The sequence below is a fragment of the Thermothielavioides terrestris genome, chromosome 3 (genome assembly GCF_000226115.1).
Source record: "Thermothielavioides terrestris NRRL 8126 chromosome 3, complete sequence".
Classification (NCBI taxonomy): domain Eukaryota; kingdom Fungi; phylum Ascomycota; class Sordariomycetes; order Sordariales; family Chaetomiaceae; genus Thermothielavioides; species Thermothielavioides terrestris.
The window spans coordinates 3,850,659-3,878,585 of NC_016459.1; the positions used below are offsets into that span (position 1 = coordinate 3,850,659).

Sequence of the window (27,927 nt, forward strand, 5' to 3'; positions counted from 1 at the left end):
TTTCGGTCCACCAGTCGTTTTCTCGTACTATTGGAAATCAGGAGACGTGGCGATTTGGGTGCGTCTCGTCGAGAGGTCCGGACTCAGAACCTGGAACCTGCCGGTTGTTTTCCACCGGTAGCCCCCACCCCGAGACTGCGGCTCGGTCCCGGTACATGGGTTCAACCACGGAACGGGATATTAAAACGCAGGAACTCATGGCACTCTGATTTTTTGGCCAATGATGCTCAAGAGGGCCGGGCTTATGCACTGCACTCAATTTTAGGTCATGAGGATCGTTCAGGCAAAACACGGACAGAGCTTGGGCTGAGACCTCGGGTCCCGCCAGGACTTCCGAGATATATTAACCGACCGGACATGCGAAAGAAGACGAGGTAAACAGCGGGAAGAAAAATTGCTGGATATAAATGGCGCTCTCAAGCACCGAGCACGGAAGTTCTCGCACCCAGAAGCAACCACCTCTGCCACAAACCCCTAATCCACTGCTACCCGATCACCACCAACACCATGCTTGCCTTTCCATTCCCGCTTCTCACCCTCGCGACAGCCGCCGTGGCCGCAGACCCAACCCCTCCCAAGCTAACCTACCTCTACAGCGCCAACGTCACCTTCGGCGACACCGTCAGTATCGGCTCCGTCCCCACAGGCACGCGCAACCTGCTGCCCATCTCAGGGGGAACCTTTTCCGGCCCCAAGCTGAGCGGTAACTACACCACCACCCCTCCCCCTCCCAACCAGCAGCACAATCCTAACTAATCCTGCCCTCTCTCCTCCGTCGGCACAGGCAAAATCGTCACGGGCATGGACTGGGGCCTGACCTCGGCGGGCGGCATCTTCAGCCCGGACGCGCTGTACACGCTGCAGACGGACGACAATGCGACGGTGCTCGTGTTCGAGCGCGGCCACGCACCGGACGTGCAGGTCCTGTTCGAGACGGCCAGCGACAAGTACGCGTGGCTGAACCGCGCGGTCGCGTACGCCAGCGGCGCGCCGACGGCCGATGGCATCGCGCTCGATGTGTGGCAGGTGAGTCTCGTCTTTGTCAGCCTATGATTCATTGCTGGGGTCTTTCCGCGTCTGGGGTTCCGTGGCCCTGTTGGGTTGTGTTTGCTGCCCCTGAAGAGAGGAGACCGGCTGACGGGTGGCTAGATTGGTGCTTGAGCCGAATAAGATTGAAGGCTGGTGGGACGATGGCGAGGGCGGGTGCAGCGGAGAGAGCTTGGCCGGTGTGGGCGCTGGGGGTGGTTGGATAATGGTCTAACAGACCCAGACCCTGGAGGATGAGTTCAGTCTCTGGATGGTTCCAAGCGACTATGTAAAATGGGATAATTTCTTGCGAAGCGCCCAGAATGAATAAACGGAGGGCCAAACACCCTCCTTGTTCCTCCTTCACGTTGTACGCAACGGAAGACTTCCGCCGCGGGCATACCTCAGCAGAGATATGACCCATACTCTGGTATTCCACAACTTACGGAGTACTTAGGTTTCAAACAATATAAAAAATTTTTTGAGCCAATCAGTTGCTCCTTGGCTCCAAAATCCGCCTCGGGCAGACTGGCGGGCTCAGCTGCATGTCAGCCCTGCTAGGGCGGACAAGCACAGCCTGCATCAAAACGTGCGAGGGCGGTTGGAACCGCACCTGAAGTACCCTCGTGCTCTCTTCCTGAAAAGAGGCTCTGAATTCCCCTCCGCTATCAGCCATCATGAACGACGAATCAATCATGGAAGAATACCAGTATACCCCCCTGACCGCCCGCACGATACGCGTGCTGCTCTTACTTCCCACCGCGCCCGATGATGACGATGACGACGCACCACTCGAGGGCACGCTCCTCGAATACCAGCTCACCAAGCCGGACGACGAAGACGGCGAGTACCCGGAGCTCGACTACGAGTGCGTCTCCTACGTCTGGGGCGACGAGGCCAAGCCGTTCCGGCTGGCCATCGACGGCAGGCCGCTGCCCATCACCGCCTCGCTTGACTCGCTGCTCCGGCGCCTGCGCAGGGTCATCGCACCGCACGCGGTCCGGCTGTGGGCCGACGCCGTGTGCATCAACCAGGCCGACCCGGTTGAGAAGGCCGAGCAGGTGGCGCTGATGCGGCATATTTATAGCGCCGCGCAAAGGGTTATCATCGATCTGGGGGAAGAGAGCGAGGATTTGGACGACGCGATCAACATGATGCATGCGTGGTGGAGGAAGAATCTGTGGGATGGGATCTTGATCGGCAACCGCGTAGTCGGACCGGAGGCCGCCGCTATGCTCATGGATGTGCAGTTGCCAAGTCTGCCGGAGCGTTGTCAGTTGAAGGAGACGGAGCTGCCGGACCACGGGGATGCGGTGGCGAGGTTCTTCGACAGGCCTTGGTTCTCCAGGCTGTGGGTGATTCAAGAGTTTGTGCTGGCTAGGAGGGTTGTCTTCATATGTGGGCGTCGAGAAGTCCCGTGGCGAGACGTTGTGGGCGCGACGCTCCGTACGATAGCCGATGGCACATTGGCCATCACGTCCGCGTCTGCGTTGAGCGTGGCGCGAATGTTCAGTTTTGGCATGATAGCGTGCCGACGCCAGGCGCGCCTCCTCCGGCGTTCGCCTGTGGGGCGAGCATGGCTGGCGGCAACCGGCGTGGAGCTCGAGTACGGCCTGTTCCCTCTGCTCGCGCTGCTGCACGACCGCGTGACGACGCGGCGAAGGGACAGGTACTTCGCGTTAAAGGCCATCGCCTGTGACGTCGCCGAGGACGAACCCGAACTCCAACCGGACTACACCTCACCAACCGCTACCGTGATCGCCCGGGTTGGAAGGTTTCTATGGAAGAAAGGATACGGCGCCGATTCCTTAGGTCGAGGGGGGCTTGTTCAGCATTCAGCGGCTCACATTCCCTCGTGGGTGCTTGACTTCACCGAGGCCGCGAGTTTCATCCGGGTCTCGACATGGCTTCCGGGGACGAATAAGGCTGCCGGTGACACGACATTCCACGCGACTATGACCCCGGGCATCGACCACCTGGTCACCGTTCGCGGCATGCTCGTCGATCGAGTGGATCAGGAGCCGCACGCGGAGCTGCATGTCCAGGTTAACCGACCGTTGCAGCAGATCCAGGGCAAGGGTGTATGGGGGCTTCTTCTTGAGGAGCTCGCGTTGAATATGCGGGCAGTATTCGACGACATCGCTGCCGTCTCGCCAGTACCGGTCGGGCTCTCTGATGGAGCTGTGACGTCGGCCCTGATCTTTGGGAGCGAGCTTCCAGGGGCTTGTATGACGGATCAGACGAGAACGATAGCATTCCGCCTGCTATCTTGGTTGGCGGTCCACAGGGACCAAGCTGATACATCCGGCGATTCCCCAATCCCGGAAGTCTATCGAATGCTACATGACGAATTCAGGGTGGGTGAGGGCGAGGCCCAGGAGTACAGCAAACAATTCGGTTACTTTCTGCTTTCGGCGGCGTGGCATCGTTTGCAACTGGCGCGGACACGGCGTGGCCGTCCTGCGAGCTTGCCAGCGTGCTTCCGGAGGGGCGACGAGGTCTGGATCATCCGAGGCCTCCAGGTTCCAGTTCTTCTCCGGAGGAGCACCGATTATCCCGGCTGCCACCAGCTTGTGGGCTCGTGCTACGTCCATGGCGTGATGAACGGGGAGGCGCTCGAGGAGGGCTGGGAGTTTGAGCAGGTGACCCTGTGTTGACATTGTTACAGGCTGTTCTGCTCCCAGCACGCGGTCAGTAGCGTCCCTCGACCGCATCGCATGGCTCGTCCTACGCCTGTGTTTGTCGGGTGGTTCGCGACCGCCGTGATTTATCTACCAGAGCGTAGCAGGTACCCCAGGATGCACCGATTCTCACGGCCAGTCAAGCGCCCCGGAGTGAATACCTACACATACCTACCTACCTTACCCACCATACACTCATCTTCGCAACACCAACCTCACCCTACACAGTCCCTACACTACGCCATTGCATTGCGCAAGCCTTTAACCACCGCCACCAACCCACGCCACAGCGACAGCGGCCCGACATCCCTCAACGCCCCGACTCTAACCAGGCCTCTTCCCACTCATTATACCCATTCATTACGCACGCCCGATCCGAACCAGACCCCCAAACCCGGGCAGAACAACCGCCCCTGTGCGCCACTCACCGAGACAACACATGAAAGCCGGACGGCTTGCCCGGGCAGTTAGCGCAGAAACGGGTTGCGAGCGACAGACTGGACGGGCATCATGCTGGCGTTAGTGATCCGAATTCATCCGCTGCGCAAACGTCAAGAGCAGGAGAAGGGGCGGACGGAGATGTCTTGGTTTTCGATTAAGACCGGTGAGCTGAGGCTGGTTGTTCGTGCGTGGGGTCTGGTGGCGCTTTTTTGTTGTTGTTGTTGTTGTTTCGGTGGGGACCACAGTGTTCATTTCAGGGGGTTTCTGTGTGCATGTTGACGTTCACGATGCCCGTACTGGAAGGTAATCCGGAGTGTGATAGAGAGGTAGTGTACCCAGTAACTCGTGTATACACTAGTGTACGGCACATAGTATAGTGTGCAGGTAATGGGTAGACGTTAAAGAGGTCCCGCCAAGACTAATTTCGGCCAATTGTCGGCAATGTTTTTACAGCGTCAGTACCCCGCCAAGACCGCCAAGGGGTTTGCGCTATCGCCAAGGGTTAGTTCGCCAGGGGTGCGGGGCGGCGCTAGCCCCCCGCCAGTTAGGGTTCGGGTTATGGTTAGGGTACGGATCAAGGTTAGGGTATGAGTTAACTTCGTTTTCTTTTTTTTTCGATTTGGTTGAGGTTTCGCGAAGTTGTTGCTACGAGTCTTTGCAATTCTTCGTTGTTGATGTTGCTCGAAGTCGTCGCGGCCCCGCTTACCCCGTGGCGATTATAAATACTTGTAAGCGGCAGTCTCCGAAATTAGTCTTGGCGGGACCTCTTTAACGACGACCAGGTAATGAGCATTGCTTTTTGGCGACCGGCAGTTGCCAGGTCGGTTGGATGGATGTGCAACTTCGTGTTGGAGGTTGCCGAAGGGATCGGCAGGAGACGCCTAAATATAAACCAGCGGCTGCCGGCGTGGCTTGATGGCTTCGACAACCTGAGTGCAGGGGCCAGGAGCGAAGGAACTGGACGGAATACTCCGACAAATATGGAGGGACCAACACGCTCCACGTCTCTTACTGCGGATGTGTGGCTTGGGCGAGTCGGCCAACCGTTCAAAGGAAAAAAAAAAAAAAAAAAAAAAAAAAAAAAAAAAAAAAAAAAAAAAAAAAAAAAAAAAAAGATGTGCGTGAACAGATCCTGCGCAACCGCTCCTGCACTGGAGTGTATTGCATGGATTCCAAAAACTTTATCTGGTGGGAAGGATTCGACCTGACAGGGTAGTGGATTATTGCTGTGCAGTAAGACACAAACATACAGCACCTGAGTCCAGCACCCCGGTGAAACAACCCCCTTACGGATTAACTTCTTGAGTGGCCATTGTTGGGAACCGGACGGGACTGGGGCAAGCGGCCTGCAGCCCTGCTTGCCAGCTCGCTCAAGAACGTTTGGAAGGCTTGAGGGAGTCCAGAGCTTCGGATCCGTAGTTATCCGTACGGAAGCTCGATTGGGCACTCCTCGCCCGGGCAAGAGGGCCAAAGAGCGTGCTTCTGGTGGGAGCCCGAGCCGTCGGAACACCGGTTTCGAAGCGGAACCTGGTCGCGAAGCCCAAGCGGCCCTGGCAAACGCCGTTACTGCAACAGTGCAACCACCGCGTGTGCTTCTGCTTTTCTGATAGGCTTCGATGGATCACGGGCGGACACCCTGTTGTGTCACCGTCGACGCGCCTTAAGATTCGCCGACGCGCAAGTGCAGTGAGACGGGGTTCCCGCGATTCCAGACCAGCGTGGCGTCCCGTGGCGGCGGCCCTGATCGACAGGTCTAGCCGGGTGTGCCGGTGATGGATGGCAAACCCGTTGATCGGCCATCGTTTGCCTCTTTAGGGCTTGTGCAACAGCGGGAAGATCGGGTGTTGGGTTGGTGGTTGGATGTCACCGCAACGTTAACATGACAGCTATTGCTGCCTAGCCTGATTGAGTTGGCGGGTAATGTAGGCTCCCGAAGGGCGTGTAACCGTAACCTTACCGTCGCGCCACCGCAAGCCCAGCTGAATGCAAGGCCATGTCTGTTTGCCTAGCAAATGCGCTCCCGGACATGGGACCGCCTGCGGGAAGCCGAGACCGCCAGACAAGACAAGACGGTCCATCGTCTCATTTTCTTCTCTTCGTCTCTCCCTTGCCTCCCTGTACGAATTTCCCTGCGAGTTTCCTCAGCTGATTCGCGACCTGTAGCGCATTGCTGCTGCAGCTCGCCAATCGCGTCAAACGGTCAAGCTTTTCCCCCGCAAAAGCGGCGTCCACGGTTATTCTTAAAGAGGTCCCGCCAAGACTAATTTCGGAACCTACCGCTTACAAGTATTTACAAATTGCCGCGAGGGAGCGGGGTCGCCACGACTTCGAGCAACATCAACAACGAAGAATTGCAAAGACTCGTAGCAACAACTTTGCGAAACCTCAACCAAATTGAAAAAAAAGAAAACGAAGTTAACCCGCACCCTAACCTTGACCCTCACCCTAGCCATAACCCTCACCCTAACCAGCGGGGGGCTGGCGCCGCCCCCCGTACCCCCGGCGAACTAACCCGTGGCTAACCCGTGGCGATAGTGCAAACCCCTTGGCGGTCTTGGCGGGGTACTGACGCTGTAAAAACATTGCCGACAATTGGCCGAAATTAGTCTTGGCGGGACCTCTTTAAGATCCAGCGCGTCCACTTGGCCGAGGTTGGCATGGCTCCCTTCGTGTGAGGATCGGTCTGGGGCGGCCGGGGTTGGGACCAGGATTGAGGGGAGAAGAAGGGGGAAGAGGGGGAGGGGGGTGGTTGTTGGGGTTTGGGAACGAGGGAGCCAGGTGCATCAGAGCACTGGCCAAGCTTGAATGGCCACACATGCTGGCACACTCCTCCCACATGATGGGAATGTATTCCGTCCGGCGCGAACCAACGAACGCTGCCGCAGGTCATGAGCTTAACGCGCCGAGGGAGAGCAGAGACTGTTTCTGCGGGCCGAGGTGAAAGGGGAGCTTTTCGCGACCTGATTGTCATCATTGGTCCCCCGAGCTCATTTGCTCGATGAACAACGCTTTGATGTTTCCAACCTGTCGGTTCCATCTCGTGAACGGTCAAGGTCCTTTGTTTTTCGCTGACATTCGACGGCGAAAACGATGACGTCTCTCTGGAGACCCAGCGCGCAAAGCACATGATGCACCAATGTGGAGGCTTTCGGCCCGATCCCACCAGGCCGCCGGCCGCACGCGACATGCAGAATCCTCCCAGCGGAGCGAATCCGGCTCCACGATTTTCGCGATGAGGTACCCACCGCGACGGCGCCAGCGGGACATCGCCGTTTGGTTCTTGGGAGTGCAGTGGCTGGCCTCGGAGAGATCCACGTGAAGGCGAGTTCGCTGGCGCCGAACCGGCCCGGTGGCGGGCCACCGCCTCGGTCACCTGGGCCATCAGCTGCTGATGTGGACCGCGGCAACGCCGAAGGCGAATGTTTGATTATCGCTTGACTGCACACGAATGCCCTCCCTGTGCCAGCTATGAAGCAAATACGAATTACTTCCATTGTGTGCGGATTACAACACACCAGCTGTGCCAGCCGGCTTTCGTCAATTGGCCCAGTGTTGTTTGCCGTGGAGTTTGTACCAGTTCGGACGGCGCGGAACGCGTTCAGCAAGGGGTGTGCAGCCGGATTCGGATCAGGTCCAACTTGCCTGTATTCCGCACACAGTAATCTGCACGGATACACAGCGCCCAGGTGTGTCCGTAGCGGGGCAATAGTGTATGTTGTAGTGTGGCGTAAACAGAAAAAAAGATCTGAGTGTGATTGAGGAAATCAAGCCCGGTTAGTTCGTGTGCCTGATGACGGCCTGGCCGCCCAACATGGGCTTGGCATTGCGAGGATGAGCTGTCGCTTAATTCGGGTTTTCTGACCAATTGCGAGCATGACCGAGGCCAAGACAGCCACACACGTCTTCCGTGCAAGGGCAAGGGAGGTCTTGCCCGGAGTCGCAGCCTGTGTGGCGGAGGGCGTCTCCAGCAAACAGCAGAAAATCGACGACACAGCAGAGAGCCTGGAGCCTGGAGAATGGTCCCAAAGATTCTGCGATTCTGTGGGCCCCCGAGATGGCGCTTAGCGCTGCGCTGCGCTAAACGACAGAAAATCCACCTGAAACGGACCGTTTTTAGCGGACGGCTCCCTGCCAATTGCTCCATACTGCTTCGGGCGCTCACCTCAGAAAGGTGACTTGCCCGAATTCGATCGAGCGCCCCGAGCTGGAAGCACTCTCTGGACTTCTGGGACTTTTCTGGAGTGCTCCTCGCCGCAAGCGGGCTAGGTGGACCGCGGGGGGTCACCTGTCCAGCGCTGACTGATTTGGGGTCTGCAGACCTTTGTACATACCACAGTACATTGTTGTTGACTAACGGTAAGCGAAAGAATACGGATAACCGCCGTGACATGCGCCGAACGGTGCCCGACGGTGGTGCGTTTCGCGACCCTGCGCTTCGCGGCCGCGTGCAAACGCCAGTGTTGGACAAGGAATGGAGGCGAGGCGGAAGCTCCCTCCCGCCTTTCACCCGCGTACACTATCAAACGCACGAGGACATGAAGCCGATGCCCGGACGCAAGCGGCGACAGGAATGCCGACCACTGCCCCCATAGCGGCCAATTCATCAGCTCGGAACACAGCCATCAGCTGCCGTTGACACACAACTAACGTGGTTGCGGCCCTGCGTGGATCACGGGTTCCAGGTTCCCCTTCGTCGTTGCAGGATTTGCGCGAAGGCAGCCGCCCAGGGCAGAACCCCGGATTCGGCGGGGGCCCACGGGGTAGGCACGATTGAGTGTGAAACCTCGGCAGCACCCACAACCATCGCAGGAGTGTCCTGCAACGTAACGATCGTACGGTAATTTTGCGCTGCGGTTGGCTCTCCTGCTCTTCATGTGTGCAACCTTCCAGCGGAATGGCCAGCGAATCGAAACCGGATTTCGGCATGGGAGCGAAAGGATGCGACGCGCCGGACCGACTCGGCCAATTTCGACCGCTAGTGAAGCCATGCGTGGCTCCGCTGACGGGCTCACCACCCTTTCTGGAGGCCCCGTGGGGACAGAGGACTGGGGAACTTGTGGCTCCATTCCCGCGGCGTGGCCTTGCTGGTCTCGGTTTCTGTCTTGGGTCCGGGGGCGGGCCCCGCCCGGGGCATTGATCGAGTTGGGAATCGACTTTACACTACGCGTGGTGACGCTGGGCGATGCGGGAGCCGATCCGCTGGGCGATGTGGAAGCCAATGCAGTGGGCGAAACGGCAGCCAGTGCGGTGGACGCCACGGCCCTGGAGCCTTCGATGGCTTCAACCCACTGAGCCGCGTGGTGACGCTCGCTGCAAGATTTCGGTGGTAGTCGTAGGGCTGTCCCTGGGGGTTTGCATTCTCTCCACAGTGATACGGGCTTGAATCTTGAATGGGGTCGGTTGGGAGTCATCGCGATGCCCGCCTTTGCCCCCAGACGTTGCAATGAGACCAGGGGTTCAGGAACTGACGGAGAGCAGTCCCAGTGCTCGGCGGTATTCTGCATGGGCCAATCCCCGCGGGGTCCAACGCGGGTGGGTCGCCGCTCCAGACCAATGCAGCCAATGCACACCAATGCACTCGATCCGGCGGGACAGCGGCGAAATAGGCCCCCCGGCAGGATTTTTACCATGTCGGGAATAGCGCATGTGCACTCATGGATCCTGCCAGGTGACTGGTCCGTCGTCACTAACACTTGCCAGTTTCCAGAACCTGCAACGGGGCGCTCGCTCGCCAGGGGGATACTCCGTACACATGCAACAGTCTGTCGTTTGCTTCGGCCCTTTGTTGGAGCCCACATGCGTTTGACGGATACGCCGTCCGCTCTCTTTATTACTTGCAGCCGTGTCTGGGTACTTAAATCTTTTCGCTCCCTCCCTCGCGGCTGCCGATCTCGTCCCTCTTTCCTGTTCCGCATCCCTCTCTGCCCAACGTCTTCTGCCTCCCGCATCATCTCGACTCAAGACTTGGCACCCGGCAAGCAGACCGATTCCACCATGTCGGCCGCCGAGAAGGAGGTTACGGCTCCGGCCGCCAAGCACATCGCCGGCCTGGCTACCACCCAGGACGTCGAGCGCATCGAGGCTCCCGTGACCTGGAAGGCATACCTCATCTGCGCCTTCGCCTCGTTCGGTGGTATCTTCTTCGGCTACGACTCCGGTTACATCAACGGTGTCCTCGGCTCGCAGATCTTCAAGGATGCCGTCGAGTTCGTCGGCGCCAAGGCCGTCAGCGACTCGCACCAGTCGCTCATCGTCTCGATCCTCTCGTGCGGTACCTTCTTCGGCGCCCTGATCGCTGGTGACGTGGCCGAGTTCATTGGCCGCAAGTGGACTGTCATTACCGGCTGCTTGATCTACACGATTGGTGTCGTCATCCAGATGATCACTGGTCTCGGCAACGCGCTCGGCGCCATCGTTGCTGGTCGTCTCATCGCCGGTTTCGGTGTCGGCTTCGAGTCCGCTATCGTTATCCTGTACATGTCGGAGATCGTGAGTTGCCCGCTGGGTTGTGGACTGGCGGCTCGCGAACCGTGGGACTAACCAGAGCGATCATGCTAGTGCCCCCGCAAGGTCCGCGGTGCTCTGGTGGCCGGCTACCAGTTCTGCATCACTATCGGTATCATGCTGGCGTCCTGCGTCGTCTACGCCACCCAGAACCGCACGGATACCGGCAACTACCGCATTCCGATTGCCATCCAGTTCACCTGGGCGCTGATCCTCGGCGTTGGTCTGCTCTTCCTCCCCGACTCGCCTCGTTACTTCGTCAAGAAGGGCAATCTCGAGGCCGCCACCGCCTCGCTCTCGCGCCTCCGTGGCCAGCCCAAGGACTCGGAGTACATCCAGGTCGAACTCGCCGAGATTGTTGCCAACGAGGAGTATGAGCGTCAGCTGATTCCCGCCACCACGTGGTTCGGCAGCTGGGCCAACTGCTTCAAGGGCTCGGTCTTCAAGGCAAACTCGAACCTGCGCAAGACCATTCTCGGTACCTCGATGCAGATGATCCAGCAATGGTGAGTTTGCTACTGTCGCTGCTGGACTCGCTAGGTTGTTTGTGTACTCGCGTGTGTTCTGACCGCCTTGGGGCTCCCAGGACCGGCATCAACTTCATCTTCTACTACTCGACTCCCTTCCTCCAGTCGACCGGGGCCATCTCCAACACGTTCGTGATCTCGATGATCTTCACCATCATCAACGTTTGCTCGACCCCGCTTTCGTTCTACACTGTCGAGAGGTTCGGCCGCCGCACCATCCTGTTCTGGGGCGCCCTGGGCATGGTCATCTGCCAGTTCCTCGTCGCCATCATCGGTGTGACGGTGGGCTTCAACCACACGCACCCCAACCCGGCCGACCCGACGACAACGCTCGCCAACAACGTCCCGGCCGTCAATGCGCAGATCGCCTTCATTGCGATCTTCATCTTCTTCTTCGCCTCGACGTGGGGTCCTGGCGCCTGGATCGTGATCGGCGAGATTTTCCCGCTGCCGATCCGCTCCCGTGGCGTCGCCCTCTCGACCGCCTCCAACTGGCTGTGGAACACCATCATCGCCGTCATCACCCCCTACATGGTCGGCGAGAACCACGGCAACATGAAGTCTTCCGTCTTCTTCGTCTGGGGCGGTCTGTGCACGTGCGCCGTCGTCTACACCTACTTGTTCGTGCCCGAGACCAAGGGTCTGTCGCTCGAGCAGGTCGACAAGATGATGGAGGAGACCACCCCGCGCACGTCCAGCAAGTGGAAGCCCACCACCACCTTCGCTGCCACCGTCGGCGCCGACGATGCCTACCTCACCAAGAACACCGACGCCAATGTGTAAAGTGGGGTTTGGCGCGCGCGCAGCTTCCACCCAGGTGCTTGCTTGCTTGTCTTTTCTCCCTATAAGGATACCCAGCCTGGTGCAGCAATTTTACGGGTTACGGATTTGCATATGCCATGACATGCGACAAGTGCTGGTTGGATGCTGCCTCGGTGAAATGAGGGTTGGCTTTTTTTTGAGGGTTGGCTTTTTTTTCTTTGGCGGGAGGATACCTGAGCTGAGAGATGTGAAACGATCTACATCTGTACGGATAACTGTGGTGTTCTTTCTGCATCGGGACAAGCATCCCGACTTTGTAAATAATCTCCTAATTTCTGGCAATCCCGAGCAGGAATCTCCAACCTTGGGTTATCTTCCCACTCGCTGCCTCCCTGTTGCAGTCGTCGATGCCTCGCACACTGCGATCAACATGAGGAACCGAGACCGTTGTGTGTCCGTGGGCGGTGGAACATCGGGAGATTTGGGATATGCAATGCTCTTTCAATTGGGGTCCCGATCTTCAGATTTTCAGGGGTCTCCGTGGCGCTTTGAGATGAGCGTCGGGCAGAAAATCGCGTCACTACACCGCCTTTTTCCAATCTCGCGACGGTTTTCAAGCAGCAGACCAAATGCCGGTTGCACCGCGAGTCGTACACCAGTACGGAGTTCACCGTTGGACATTGAAAACAACGTCCGGGGCTGCGGAGTACAGCCCCGGTGCAATGGAACGTAACACAGCTACGCTGGAGATTTTCGTTGATTAACATACCTAATAACAGCAGGTCGCACAGGGACGGAAACTCTGAGATTGCGTGACGGAAAGTTTCAGGCAGAAAATTTGAATCTTCGTTGAAACAATCATGGATCCTCCAAAGTGGGAAGAACCCGGCTCATCCACTGGCAGCAAACAGAAAACTCGGTGCAAGTCATCTCTGCGAAGTCATCTCCACAACAGGTGCGCGCAGCTGGCAAACCAGGCAACGGGCCGGACGACGTGACTGTCGCGAGCGCGCGAGGCGTTGCGTCCCTCGGCAATCCGGCCGATGCGCTCCGCAGGGCCGCCAACTGCCAGAGCACGCCATGGGGTGGCCGACATGGTCTCCATTCCCATCTTGGAGCACAAATTGGATCACACAGTCGAAGGAGAAGGTTCAATTTTCGGAAATCATCGCCATGTGAGTCGCCAAAACAAATCTGCCCTCCCCCAAGAACACAAAACAGTTCAAAAAAAAAAAAAAAAAAAGAAAAAAGAAAAAAAAAAAAAAAAAGTCTCTCAACATAAGAGAATAACATGAAATGAAGGAATTGTTTCTAAGAAGAAATATGTTAGGTTGGGGGTTGCCTTTGGAAGGAGGAATTCACATTTCAGTTCCTCTTCTCCCAGGGGAAATATTTCCGTCTATGGGCATGTCCCTGAACAAGGAGACGGGTGCCATGCCATCTTTTAACTACCCCCCATGGCGCGCTATGTACGCAGTAGTTAACTGCAGCTCCCGCGCCCAGCTGCCGAGAGGGAGATCTATTCTCCGCATGGCATCTCGTGTACGACTTCCCCTCCATTGCCAGAACGCCTTACCCCGCACCCGTCGTTGAGATTGGGCGAGGCGATGGGGCTGCCTCACTGCCGCGCGTGGCACGGTGGGTGCGCTGGCCTCGCGAATGGAGCTCGACTAGGCCGATTGCGGTGTGGAACGGGTGGTCGGGTGGTCGACGGAGCACGGAGCTGGACGGGATCGAGCGGCGCCTCCATGCGGCACTGCCGCGTGCGCCGTGTCGTCGATCTCACTGCTGTATAACTATCGCACGCGGCGCCCATCCGACACCCGGTGCCACCCTCCCTGAGAAGAATACGTTCACTACCTAACCACATTCCCTCGTGCGTCACGGTCGCTCACCGCGCACCAGTGGCTCCGGAACCTTGGAACCGGGCCCGTATCCCCGCCGGAACCCCCTAAATCCTGTCCCCCGTTGCACGCCGCTCCGCGATCCCGCCAACGGGCCGAATTGCCCGGCACACGCGCAGCACAGCGCCCCGCTCCGTCCGTGTGTCACCCAGCGAGTCTGTCTCACACAGCTCGTGTGAGCAGTGAGCGCCCATCCGGCCCAGCCGAGACCAAGACAACGACACTCCCCCCCAACCCCCACACCTCACCCCCCACACATCCACAACAACCGCCGACAACATGCCTCTCCCCGCAGGCGTCTACCGCGCCGACCACGTGGGCTCCTTCCTGCGCCCGAAGGCCGTGCTGGCGGCGCGCGAGACGCTCGACTCGGCCAACCCGATCCCGGCCGCGGACCTGCGCGCGCTCGAGGACGAGCACATCGCGGGCGTGGTGCGGCAGCAGCTCGCCAGCGGGCTGCAGTCGGTCACCGACGGCGAGTTCCGCCGCGCGTGGTTCCACATCGACTTCCTGCAGCACCTGGCCGGCGTCGAGCGGCACGGCAGCCTGTCGTCGACCAATGTCACGACGCACGGCATGACGCCGCCCAAGATCGTCGTCGTCGGCAAGCTGGGCCACCCGGAGCCCATCCAGGTCGAGGATTACCGGTTCGTGGAGGGGGTGCGGCAGCGGGCGGCCGAAGAGGCCGCGAGGAGCGGGGCCAAGCCGGTGACGACCACCACCAAGGTGTGCATCCCCAGCCCGACCATGGTGCACTTCCGCGGCGGGCGCGAGGCCATCTCCAAGGAGGCGTACCCGCAGCTGGACGCCTTCTTCGAGGATCTGGTCAAGGTCTACCAGGCCGAGATCGCCGACCTGTACGCCGCCGGCTGCCGGTTCGTGCAGCTGGACGACACCAACCTGGCGTACCTGTGCGACGAGGGCATGCGGGCCGACGCGGCCCGGCGGCACGGCGAGGACCCGCAGAAGCTGACCAAGCAGTACGCGGCGCTCATCAACGCGGCCATCAGCCAGCGGCCCAAGGACATGGTGATCGGCATCCACCTGTGCCGGGGCAACTTCCGGTCGCAGTGGTTCGCCGAGGGCGGGTACGAGCCCGTGGCCGAGGTGCTGTTCCGGGAGCTGGACGTGGACGTGTACTTCCTCGAGTACGACGACGCGCGGTCGGGCGACTTCTCGCCGCTGCGCTTCCTGCCCGAGAACAAGACCGTCGTGCTGGGCCTCATGTCGAGCAAGAAGGCCGAGCTCGACGACAAGGCCGACATCATCCGCCGGCTCAAGGAGGCGGCCACCTTCTGCCCGCGCGGCCTCGACCAGCTGTGTCTCTCGCACCAGTGCGGCTTCAGCTCGACCATGGAGGGCAACGATTTGTCCGAGGAGCAGCAGTGGGCCAAGGTCCGGCTCGAGGTCGAGATCGCCAAGGAGGTCTGGGGCGAGGATCTCTCTGTCTGAGCTGGTTGCTGCAGTGAGCAGGTCAAGCGCGGTTGGTCGGTGCTAGACGGCGGTTTTCAACATTGTATACCCATCGCATATTCAACAGCGAGCAAAGACATTATTAGATAAGGTTGGATGTAAGGGCAGGGGATGATGGCATCCGAATGGGTGGCAGGTACAACCGGGCACGGAGTTTGTTGGCTAGGGTGCAGGCGCGTACATAATGTATATGGGCATTGGATTGCAAGCTCTGGGAGACCTTTCGTTTGCCATCGTCCAACGCCGAGCCTTCTTGCATTGCCACACCCTCACGCGGCTTCCATCGCCTGTAGGAACGCCGGACTCTCGTAGCCCTCACGCACCTTGGCGATGGGCGTGAGATGGGCCTCGTCAGCGTCGCCCTCGCGCTGCAAGTGGCGAACGTACGCCTGCGCGACCTTGAGCCACATGGCCTTCTCAGCGCTGCTCGCCCGCTGACCCTCCCAGACCCAGATCGTCTCGCCTCCGTCGTCAAGCACAAACACATCACTGCCATCCAGATCCGCCCTGGAGATGCCGTCCGCGCCGTGCTTGACCAAGCCAAACCGCAGCTCCCCGTACTCATCGCTCAGCCTAAACAACCTCCTTCTCCTCCTCTCTTCCCGCCCCTGCGTCGACGGCCGCGCCGCCACCGCTCCCGTGATCGGCCGCTCGGCCCGTAGCCGTCCCGCCCCATCCACCGGATCCCCCTCCTGCTCCCCGCCCCCGAGCATCCTCACCACCGTCCTCCCCCGCGCCTCCGCCTGCGCCACCACCTCCACCTCCCCCCCCTTCGCCAGCGCCAAGTCGTGCGCCACCTGCGCCGCCCGCGCCCGCTCCATCGGCGAGCTCGCCCCGCCCTGCCACACCCACACCTTGCCGGCCGCCGTCTCCGCCACGAACACGTCGCCCTCGTCCAGGCTGCGCCAGCTCGGCTCGACCTCGTGCACCACCACCACCGCCGCGCCGCCTGCATTACCAGACGAGGAGGAGGGCTGGTGCCTGAACACGCGCAGCAGGGTAACCACCTCCTCCTCTTTCCCCTCCAAGGGGAAGTGGGTGGTGGTGCGGGTGCTGTCGACATGGCGGAAGCCCGAGGCAACGCCGCCCCGGCGCAGCGTCAGGTGCGGGAACAGCGCGAGGAAGGCGGCGCTGGGGCGGGCCTGCAGCTCGCGGTGCTGGGTGGCGGCGCCGCGCAGGAAGCTGTCCAGCTCGACGGTCTTGTAGGCGGCGGTGCCGGCCTCGTCCTGCGAGGTGCGGGCGCCGAGGAAGAAGTAGATGTCGTGCGTTAGTTTGGGGTGGTTGTTGGGATCTTGAGTGCTGGATCGGGAGTGGATTTCCTGCGAGTGCAGGATGATGTAGCTGTCGCCGTCGTAGAAGATGCCGTGCGAGGCGGGGGGGATGGGCACCACGGCGAAGTCCTCGATGCGCCAGACGAAGAGGCCCGGCACGATGCCCACGCGCCCGTCGTTCCAGGCGGGCTCGGTCTCGGCGGAGGCGTGCTTCACTTTGTGGTCCAGGTCGGAGCCGATTAGCTCGACGTTGCTGTCTTTGATGTCGTACTCCTTGAGGTGGACGAGGCCGTTGTGCGGCGCCATGTTGGGCGGGTTTCTGATGACTGCGTTGTACGTTGCTTCGCGATGGCTACAAACCATGAAAAGGCCGCCGCAGAAGCAAGAATGAAGGTGAAGCTGCAGCTGAAGTTGACATGCATCGGTGGGGTGCCAGAGAGGGGCAGTGTCAATCGCTGTTTCAGATCTCTCCCCCCACTCACACCCTCTCCCCCTTTTCGCCCCATTCAGGAAAGCCTACGTCAGGCAGGATGGAATAATCACCTTCGATTTCCTACGCTCCATGCACATCCGAGGATGTGATAACTACCTATCTGGCTTGGCTCGAGCGGCTCGAAGCCTGGCTTCATCCTCCTCAAACCTCCTACAGGAGAGTCTCGCCGGACCAGTGAGAACTCACCCAGCTGCTGGTCGCAGTCACCCAGCTACCAACCGTAGTGCCCCAGCTGCCAGCCGAAGTTCCCCAGCGGCCAGCCGAAGTTCCCCGGCGGCCACCCATAGTCCCCCAGCTGCCAGCCGGAGTCTCGTCTTCTCTGTCGTCTTCCCACTCCTCGAAGAACATCTGCGACCGCCCAGTCCGATAGCAGGCCAACGACGGCGTGGGGATTCTCAGAGCGACCTCCCGCGTCGTGCGAAAGGTGACCTCCTCCACGCTCACTCGGACCTCGGTCATCCGAACAACGTCGTCCTCCCGCGGGTCCAGAGTGTCGAGGGAAATGGACGTGTCGCTTCCTCCTTCGAGGACAGTCCAGCCTCTCGACCAGGGCTCGCGGCGAAAGCGTGGAGACGGGAAGAAGAACCGTGAGTAGTCGGGATTGGCTTCATAGCCCCTGCGACGGCCAAACCAAGTCCGTAGAACCCATTCTCTGGTCGGGCACCTAATGACAAAGCGGAGGGCGGGGATGCTCGCGGCGATGATGATGACTGCCGACTCGACAAACGTCCAGATGACCAGGGGGACCGAATTCGCTGCGCCCGACGTCAGTTGGCCAAGCCGTGGGTAATTATCTTCCCTGCTCCAGCGAGACTTACCGGAAACGTCCAGGCCGATCTCGTTGCAGCCCAGGTATTTGTTAATCCTGACCCCAGCGACGGCGGCAGCACTAGGGAGACTCGTTAGCTTGCGCCTCAAATTGCCGTTGGGCTTCGCACGGCGTTATCAGGAGGTATGGGATGCACTCACAAGATGCCGAGACTCGTCGCCACGCCCAAGCCAATCTTCTCCGCGGCTCGCATGTCTCGGAGCGGGACGAGGAACCAGGGCAGGATGGCGAAACCAATGTCCGTGACGACCGACCAGTCTTGATTATTACCTGGGATCAGCGAGAGCGCCCGGATGGTGTCTGGGTGTTCGACTCACATGCAGAAAGGAGAGCAAGCCCCAACATCCAGAGATGGCGGCTGCAAGTGCCCTCGACACGCAGGCCCCAGATGCCCAACGGGACGATGACGGCGGAAAGCCAGCCGAAGAAATTGGCGAACACGGTCAGTGCCACAACCGGGATAAGTTTCAGCAAGTCGTTCGCCGCTAGCTTGAGCGCCGGAAACGTGATCGATGTTTTAGCCAAGGCGGCCGCGCCGCAGGTGAAGAACTGGGAGACAGCGACCAGCCGGATCGCCTCGATCGGGTGGTACTTCAAATCCTCGACGCGCTGGCCATATCCGAATCGGACAGCGACGGCAACCAAGATAAGCGAAGTGACAAGGAAGACCTGAGCCAAAGTAAGTGTCAGTTGGCCCGCGGGCATCTTTTCTGACCCATCCTGGAGGCGATTTTCGACTGCTGGCCTCAGGTGACACGTACCTCCGCGGCCACCAAGCAGTAGCCGTCCTTGGCGATCGGCCTGTCATGCTTCCATTTACCGTAAATGTGCAAGCCCACGAAAATTGCAGTGAAGAATGTGAGCACTGAAAGTGCCCACACGAGGTTCACGCTCTCTGGCGGAACTGCCATTGTTGGTGTTGTTGTCTGCTTTGTTGTGTGCTGTGGTGGTGCAAGGTCGACAGGCCGGAAGAGCGATCGGGTTCGGATGGCGGGAGGAGGAAAGGAAGAGAACGCTGCGAACTGCCAACAAAGAAGAAGGTTCTTGATTTCGAACGGAGAATCGGATTGAACCTCACACCGGGACCGGGGGTGCCGCATGAATCGTCCGGGAAGGAGGCGGCGCCGATCTGGGCGGCCCTCCGGAGCCGGGGCCGGGCTCGGTCCGGGGTGCCGGAGCGCCGCGCTGGTTGATTCCAACGGGGACACTCCACCGTGGCGGCGATGATGACCACTACAATGACGGCGGAGCCACGCACATGCTCTCACGAATGGTTAAGACAGTCTGGGTAGGTCGGGGTTGGATAGCTGTGTATCCCTGAGCAACTTCAGTCTTTGTCTGTTCATGATAGACCAAAGATGGAAGAGGTCCATGGGTAGGTAGTTACATCATGTTCCGCCATCCACAGACAGGCATGCCCCCAAGGCGCAAAGTCGAGTTTAGATGAAGATCCAGTGTTCTACCAGATACAGTCTCACAGAACGCCCCGTCCTCATGATGTAGCAGCCATTACGATTAAGATTCCTTTCACCCGCCGCGTAGATGGCTTGAACATGCTGCTCATTAGAGGGGGGATTAGCACCAGAGAGCCAAAGAGACCAGATAATGGGTATCTGCTCGTGCCTTTCAAGCAAGAGGGGAGAAGCGAAAGCAACTAAGGCAAACAAATACAGGAGCTGAAGCACCCTAATCTCCACAGGATCGAGAAGGCAAGAAAATCAGACCAGTCATTAGGCACTGTACGCGCCGCGCTTGGGATATCCCAGCGAGCTTACAAACAGGGAACTGCCTTGGGCCTTACCTGCATGTTCACGTAGCTGCGACCTGGCGCACCACCCAGTGTCTTGAAAGAGTTTCACCACTGCATTGCTGGTGGTGCTGGTCCATTAACCCGCCTGTTTGGGCAATGCTGTCCAAATGTGTTCATTTGCCTGGACAGGTGCCGGTCAGAACAGATTCCGCTGGCGGGCCGGCCCTTGATGCTGCCCGTCTTCGGGCGGAGAACAGGAAAGTTCCCGCCTTGTTGGCCCAATGGTGCGCGACTAACTTCCAACCTCTGATAACTGTGCATCCGCAACCAGCACCATGGAGCCAGGCGCCCTCGGTGACGCCGAATGTGTGGTTATGTGCCGCTTTGCTGACCGCAGGCTGTTCACCCTTGAGTCACACAAATGGCCGGGCTGGGTGATAAGGCTTCAGTAAATGGAGACTGTCATTGGCCGCCGTTGCTGGAGTTGGCACACCATCGTGGTTTGCCTTGGGATGATTTTTTTTCTCATTGGTTGGGATAAGCGCGGAACCCGTGCTGCGCCTGTCAATAATCACCATGACGTGGACGTCCCTCGTAAGCGGCATCTGAGCAAAGTTCCTGACCTCATCGCAAGATATGATGTGCTTAAAGCCCCTCAAACCTGCCCTTAATCTGTCGAGTCTTGAGCTGCTCGGGCAGACTGGAACTGCTCCATTCAACAGAAAAGTCCATCGCCAGCCAGATCCTACAAACGCCACTTCTCCCCAGCCTTCGATTCAGAATTTGCCAGCCATGTTGGCGTTTCGCTTGTCAAGCGTACTTCTTTGGGGGTTCCTTTGCTCTGCGGTGCTGGTTGCCTGTCGTCCTGTGGACAACGAGGTCAACCAAACCGATGACCCAGATAGCGGGCGCTCGGGATACAGTAAGTTTCGCCCACGGCAGTCTGAAACCAGCCTGTCATGGTAGCATGCGAAGTGTCGCGTTGTGTGGCACTGAAGCCTCTTGTGTAAGCATACCCAACGCTACCTCCCCTTCGTATTTGAGCAGAACTCACTCTTCTCAAGCCCACATCTCGGACCTTGCTGTCCCAGTGGCAAGGAAGACGGCACTTCGAGGCCAACGTCATGAACGCAGTGTCGGGACGGAGATATGCCAGCTGGGAGGCGTCGTTATCTAGGACTTTGGATGCTAGAGAGCCCAAGGAGGGTAATTAAGCCCTGAGCAATCAGGAACGGTCACACTCGCAATCCATGCAACTGTTGCGTACTGCATCAACCTGCTCCCCAACTCCAGCGGAATCAGTAACTTCGCAAGACCGCTCCTCTGCTCGTCAATGCCTCCTCACACCGTGGAACTGGGGGAGTCCATCGGTTCTTGTCCTGCCTCCATAATAGGTTCTTAGCTGAGCTTGATACCTACCAAGGAGCTCCGACCTTGCCTGGCATGGGAAGTTAGACTGACACATCAGTTTTGTTATCGGCGGCTTCGGCATCAGGCACCCCATATGAGACCATGCCCCTGCTCACTCGCCCAGGGGAACCGAACGGCCACCTTCCCATTCGCTTGAGTTCAAGACATCCGTCACCTTCGTCACTCAAGACAAGTGTGGCCTGTTCAAGACAACCGAGATATCAAACATCTCCGAATTTTCCCCGTCAACTTTCCTCTGGCAATGTTTACAACCCGTAATCGAAGGTTGTACATAGGGTATCGCCTTAAGCACAGTGGGTTGCCAGCTCCTTCAGCTCCCGCTAAGCGCGCCCAGCTTCTCAGGAAAATTTGGGTGTCTAGGAAGACTGGATGACGGTGTCTGGGTCTGGATGGATCTTGAGTTTTATCCTTCAATGAGACAGCCAGTATTAATGAGCCTCGACCGGGCCAAGCCAGCAAGTCGGAGGCCGGCGAGCAATGCTTGTTGCGCTGCATGTTCCAATATTTTCTGTGGCTTTTCTGTCGTCTGTTTCAGTCTTACCCTCAATGCAAACTATGGGATCAGACACAAAACTGCATCAAGTAGACCCAACATGGCCGGCCCTGCGTCTGACAGCCAAGGGCGCACCGGCTCAAGTCCTACGACCACCAATTATCAAATCCCGTCGTTTCTCCGTATCCCCGTTTCCAAGCTTTGACCTTCCCCTCTCCTCTCATCGTCTCATAGGCGCGCTGAGCCTTCAGCGTTGACAATTTGTATTGCGTGGCTGTTACTCCTCCTCCCCAATGCGAATCCGCCCCTCAGTGGGCAGGCCCTGGGACCAATAGCCTCCCAAGTCGATGTTCGTCTCAGCGATAGCCCGGTGGCTGACGAGCAACCAGAGACCGAACACTGGCATGGCGAGGATGTCGAGCACAGCGAAGATGAGAATCTCCGTGTCGACACTGGTCTTGCGAGCAAGGGTCGCAATGCCCCAGACACTGGGAGACGAGAGTCAGTAAAGTGAACGCCTGAATTAGACCCAGGCCAATGGCACACTCACATAGGGTAAGCCGCCCACAGGAGGAGCGTGTACGTCGCCAGCGCGCCCCACAGCCTCGTCACGCGCGCGCCCTTGTTCGACACCGACCTCGAGCCGTGCAGGCCGACATGCCAGACGGCAAACAGGTAGCCGAGGCACGAGATGGCAAACCAGCCCCATTTCTGGGCGGTGTGCTCGGCGCCGTAGGCCGCGAACAGGCCGCCGAGCACCATGACGAGGTCGGCGATGATGGCCATGAGCGTGTGGGCGCCGTCGACGCCGGCCAGCAGGCACAGGTTCAGCAGCACCAGCGGCGTGGTCAGCGCCCAGTCGACGTACCGGGCCCAGAAGACCTGGCGGCACACGTCGTGGTACGTGTCGGGCGCGTGCCGGTGGTGGTCGCGGGCCGAGTGGCAGGAGAGCGAGGACGCGTGGCCGGCGGCCATGGCGAAGTAGGCCAGCGCCGAGATGATGGTGAAGACGGTCGTCGTGACGTGGTAGATGCGCTTCGAGACCGGCACGTTCCACGACAGGAGGGCAAAGATGGCCGAGGAGATGGTCATGATGGCGAAGACGACCCAGAGGGTACGGTGTCCCGTCTCGTGGGAGACTTGGAAGTGCGGGGGGGTGGCTGGTCGAGCGGGTTAGTCGCTCGGTAGGGGATGTGGGAAGGGAGAAAAAGGGGCAGACGTACGGATGACCGTGGGGATCGGCCCCGGCTTGGAGGTGGTGGTGGCCATTGCTGCCGGGTAGAGCATCTCGGCGACTTGCTCGGGGGAGATCATGGTGGCTGTCTTTCTCGGCGGGAGACCAGACCAAGAGGTGACAATGTTTCAAGTGGTGGTCGGGAGAAAGAACTGAAACGACTGAAGCCTGCCATATAACTACCGGCCCGACACTACACGAAGCGGTGATGTGCGGTGATGTGAAATTTGCCCCAGCGTGTGGTCACCTGGTGCAGGAAGCAAGCTTGCGTGTAAGACCGACGTCATCAACGGCCCAGTGCAACGATCGAACACCCATGGCGCTCGCTCAAGAGCGCACTGTCGCGCATTGCCAAGAAGGCCGACGCATTCCGATTCGACGACCACAGGCTCTCGGCCAATCTTCTCCACGAACCGTCATCCAATCGTTGTTGTTGCGGATTGAAACGACCGAGCGATGCCTTGGAACCGAGGGAGGCCGCGAACGACTCGGAGTCGACGTAACCGGTAACTAAACTCTGCGTTGAGCTGTTACGGACATGTAAAAGACGTACAAAACGGGCGACGGCGGCCCATTTCATGAGCTTGAGATGCCTGCCCCGGACGACAACAGCCGAGCTGAGACATGGTCGCTCTACCGTGTATGTACAGAAATGCACAGCTGCTTTCTGGTGGTGTTTCATGGTGCGAGTTCTCGAACATTCAACCAGCTGCCTGTCAAGGACTGGCGCCCAGCTGGCAGCGGCTGCGGGGCCCCGCCTCGCTCAGGCGCCCCCGCATTGCCCCACCAGCTACGGTGCTGCTGCCTGCGGCAGTGCGCACACTGAAGTGGTTGGGCTGCCAGCGACGTCATTTCTCCCACCGACAACCACCGAAATTCAGAGGGAGCTCGTCTTGCCGCAGGTTCGAGCCAAGGCAGGATGAACGGTCAATTCCGTTTCGTTTGGCCTCAAAAATTGGATTTCACCCACCATCACACCCGCAAACGAGTCATTGCGAGTGAATCCTGAGGTTGCCGGCCCAAGCAAGCCTCGAAGACTGCGGCAGACCTGCGACCTTGACCAAAGTTCCTCTACCCGCGAAAAGCATCAACCCTCAAACCAAATGGCCTCCACTCCCAGCGAACTGCCCCATCGTCGAGGCCACAACCGGCCACCACGCCAACCTGCGCGAGCACCCGCGCGTGCCCAGGCCCGCCGGCCGCCGACCGCTGCTGGTGTTCCCGGTTGCTGGCGTCGTTGGGGCCTAGGTCGATTGGCTGTAGTAACGAGTTCAGGACGTCGGCCTGCTCGTCCCTTGAAGAGCTTTCTTACGCTGTCGTCGATTCATATCACGGTAACAGCGGAGCGTATAGATCCGTAGTTGGGAAAAGTTGACGTTCAGCAGGCCGAGGAGAGCTCCAACTGGGAAAATGCGGACGGCCATCCGGCCCGCCAACCTCGGAATATGTAGACCGGCAGCCAGCTTCTCAGCAGTTCTCTTCGTGGCAGCATGACATCGTCTTTGTGGAAGTCGTGCAGCTGCAGCCAGCGCAACATGCAGCAAATCAGCCAACACCAGACAACTTGGCGTGATTCCGCTGCCGGCTGGCGCTGGACCTCCTGAGTGCGCGCCGCGGCGTCTGCATTCACATCGAGTGCCACTCCGCCGCTGTCGCCGCCATAATCGATCGGCAGGAGGGTTAGCATCACGATACCAGCGCCCCCAACTCCAACTGACCTGTGGTCTCCATCGTGGACGCTGTCCGCCGCTTCGTCAGCAAACCGAGCCGCGGGTGCCCAATTTTGCCATTGAGCAAATCCCAAACTGCTGGGAAGTGGCCGGCCAGGACGTCGAGGACCGTGTTCTCTGCGCATTGCCCCTTGATGAATGAGTTACTGGCATCCAAGGCCTCCGGCAACGCCAAGAGACAGTCCGCGCAGCTGAATGATGTGCATACCGCCGCAGAAGGGCCATCAGGAGGCCCGTGCCAGTTCAGGAGGCGGTCGACTTCCCCAAAAAGGTGTTCGAGGCCGTTGGTGGGGGAGAGCGCGGCAGGCCCATGGCGGAAGGCATACGTGAGGTGGAGGAGGGAAAAGGCCCGACGGCCCCAGCGGTGGATGCTAGGATTTCGGAAATAGCTGGATAAGGTCCCCTTGATGTAGAGGGTGGGCGCTACCATGCCCAGGCGCTCGAAGTGAACTGTAGGGTGTCAGCAAGTTGCCGCCTAGCTGATTCCTGAAACTTGGGACCGAAAAAAACACTCATCCGGGAAGAGATGGGATGTCCGGCTTTGGGGACGCATGAAACACAGGGAAGCGTCGAAATCAAGGCCCAGCCCGCTGAAGGTCTCGGCCGTGTCGCCTTCGCTGCCCAGCCATAGCCTGTAACGGCTGTAAAACTCGGTCTTATTGTCGTTGGGGTTCTCTAGAAACGGGTATGGCCAGTCCTGGCTATCTCGCCGGACGATGGTCTGGATGCTGCCGAAGCACAGCTCCTTCACTAGCCACTGGGATAACCCGCCTAGAGGTAAACTCGACAGCTCCGCCGTTGCAGCGTGAAGGATATGCATATCTCCGAGTCGTATCTGCCCGAAGGTACTAGACCGTTGCCCTCGGCGAGGTAGATGTTCTTCTCGCCGCAGACGACCTTCCAGTGAATGCCGAGCGCAGCGGCGGGGCCGTATAAGCGACCCCGAACACGTGGACGCCAGTAACGTTGGTTTTTGTCACGTCAGGGGTAAGGGGCCCAGAGCTTGGCAGAGCGCACTGGCCATGGTTTCCCCACTCCTAGATATATATATACCACGCTCTGTTCAGTCCTTAGCTTTCCTTTATACTGGAACAACGTACTCTCTTTGTATTCCGATGCTCTGCTATAATCCTACTATTGTATCTACACCTTATAGCTCGCTATAGTATATTAGTTATAAGCCTAGGCGCTCTATAATTATATATAATAAATAACCTATAGTAAGCTCTCTCTCTTTCTTTTTCTTATACTCTATATCTTAATATAACGACTATTAAGAGTAATTTAACTATTATACTCTAGTCCTATATAGATTAGACTAAATAGTTTATAGAGCTTAAGATCTTAGCTTTAAGTAATAGTATCTAGGATAAATACGATCTAGATACTTTTAATAAGCCCTAGGATAAACAATTAAAAGTCCCTATAGAGGAAAACACGATCAAAGAGCTTTGTAAGAAGTATACTAAAGCATTAAGCGTTCCTCTAAAGTAAGTTTAGGCTCCTATTAAATAAGAGGTTACTACTAAACTTAAAGCTATATATAAGGACTATCTTATAATCTTTACTATTTAAGAAAATAGGGTTAAGTCGTATTTATTTATTAACTAGTAGATTATATACTTTGTCTACTAGCTTTTACTTAATACTATATATATTACTATTTTAATCACTAGCTTTAGTAGCCTTTAGACCTTTATTTATAAGCTCTATAAGTAGCTTACATCTACTAATACTCTTATAGAGGATATAGCTACTCGCTAGTATATAATAGTCCTATAAGAAGCTTATAGAGTAGATGTCAATCTATATAAGTAGTACTATTCTTAGAACAAGGTGTATCTATATATAAAGAGCTTCGATATCCTAGAGGTTATTAGACCTAAAGCTTCTAAGCACTTTATCGAAGTAGTCGGCTACTAGATTACCCTAGACTAGGCTCGCTACTAGCTCTCTAAGATCGAGGTACTCGAAGCTAAAAGGCGCCTAATTCCTATTTTCGATAAGTTAGGTACTCGCTTTAGCATTTAGATCGATAATACCGATTTAAAGGGGCTTGGCTATAGCGTATTTACCTCTCTAGAAGTAGCTTAAAGCAATAGTTCTTTAAATAATATAGGCTTTTATAGTTTAAAGCTCTACCTATATCTTTATAAGGCTAATAGCAAGTATAAATAGAAGCTAGTTGACTACTAGTTTCTCTAGATAGTAATCTCTAAAGTAGAGAAGGGCTATTATAAGCTTTTAGAAGTATAAATTACTGAAATTGAAAAGCACTTTAACGAACTAAAGTAGTATTCCCTCTAGGAGAGCCTTTAAAAGCGGTATAGCTCTAGCTCTATAGAGTAGAGGAACTCTAGCTTAGCTCTTCCTAATAAGATCGTCTATACTATTATCGATCTAAGCTTCTTTAGTAAAAGAGCTTACTATCTATTTATATTCTCGACTACTATTATCTACTAGCTCTCTTAAAGTATTTTCCTCAATAACTATACTACTTTATATATTGTCAACGATAAGAAGCTCCTAGTTTTTAGTACCTTTATACTATTAGAAGACGATAACTATATAGAAGTAGGCACTACTATTTTCTCTATTTTAGGAAGAGGAGAGTATATTATAAAGGGGGTATTAGATAGAGAGTAAAGGAAAGGAACTATAGACCTCTATTTAAAGAATATTACTATAGTAGAGGGCTTTTATACTAATATTATATTAAAAACCGCTTTATATATAGCTAGTATTTAGTATTTAGGTCTAGACTACTCTCTATAATATAGAACGTTTAGGAAAAGTATAAAGGTTAAACAGTTAGTTTATAAGTTTAATATAGTTTTCTTTAAATTAAAGAACCTTTCCTTTTACTTTTATACTCTCTAACCTTTATAGAGCTTTATAGGCTTAATAACAGTGAATATAGTTATTTATAAGGATAATATAAGGTTATATATATTATATATACTTTAAAAGAGAGAAGATACTAAGGAGCTCTAGTATAAGAGATCTAGATATTTAGGTTAAAGAGCTCTTTAGGCATTAGCGTAGAGCGCTAAGAACGTTAAAATCTAGGGAACGCTGACAATCGAATATAAGATATACGTTCTATTATACGCTAAGAAGTATAATATACTTTATAAGATAGAGCATTGTACTCTATGCCTATTTTAGCGTATCTCCTAAGACCTTTTCTTATTCCCTTTTAGGTTTAATAGATCCTAGTATCTTCTTATAATTAAGGACGAATTCAATAGATAGATCTAGGCTTTTACATTCTTTAACAAGGGTTAAACCAAGCTCTTTAATACTATTAGAGCTTTTGAACACTAGGTTAAATGGCAATAAGGACTTAACGTTTATAAGATTCGCTAGGATAACGAT

At 56.8% G+C, this 27,927-nt stretch overlaps 3 protein-coding genes across 3 annotated transcripts in view; all 3 read left to right on the forward strand.

The window, feature by feature from the left end:
- The first annotated feature begins 729 nt into the window (after positions 1-729).
- THITE_2117814 (uncharacterized protein) lies at positions 730-1,122 on the forward strand. The gene has a single exon (XM_003654624.1). The coding sequence runs from the start codon at positions 802-804 to the stop codon at positions 1,051-1,053; it is 252 nt and encodes an 83-aa protein (XP_003654672.1). The 5' UTR covers positions 730-801; the 3' UTR covers positions 1,054-1,122.
- A 581-nt stretch (positions 1,123-1,703) lies between these two features.
- On the forward strand, positions 1,704-3,683 carry THITE_2130079 (uncharacterized protein; the record flags this gene model as incomplete). Its single annotated transcript, XM_003654625.1, has 1 exon — positions 1,704-3,683. One exon carries the CDS (start codon positions 1,704-1,706, stop codon positions 3,681-3,683), a length of 1,980 nt encoding a protein of 659 aa, XP_003654673.1.
- A 6,357-nt stretch (positions 3,684-10,040) lies between these two features.
- THITE_2170736 (uncharacterized protein) overlaps positions 10,041-27,927 on the forward strand; it is a 49,073-nt gene continuing 31,186 nt past the window's right edge. The window contains exons 1-3 of the mRNA XM_003654626.1: positions 10,041-10,637; positions 10,707-11,158; positions 11,239-12,303. Coding sequence (XP_003654674.1) covers positions 10,143-10,637; positions 10,707-11,158; positions 11,239-11,962 — 1,671 coding nt within the window. The 5' untranslated portion in view covers positions 10,041-10,142 and the 3' untranslated portion in view covers positions 11,963-12,303. The remainder of the gene's footprint in view (positions 10,638-10,706; positions 11,159-11,238; positions 12,304-27,927) is intronic.

Bases quoted from the DNA above. Each gene is read 5' to 3' on its own strand.
- THITE_2117814 (XM_003654624.1), top strand. From the start codon at position 802: ATGGACTGGGGCCTGACCTCGGCGGGCGGCATCTTCAGCCCGGACGCG.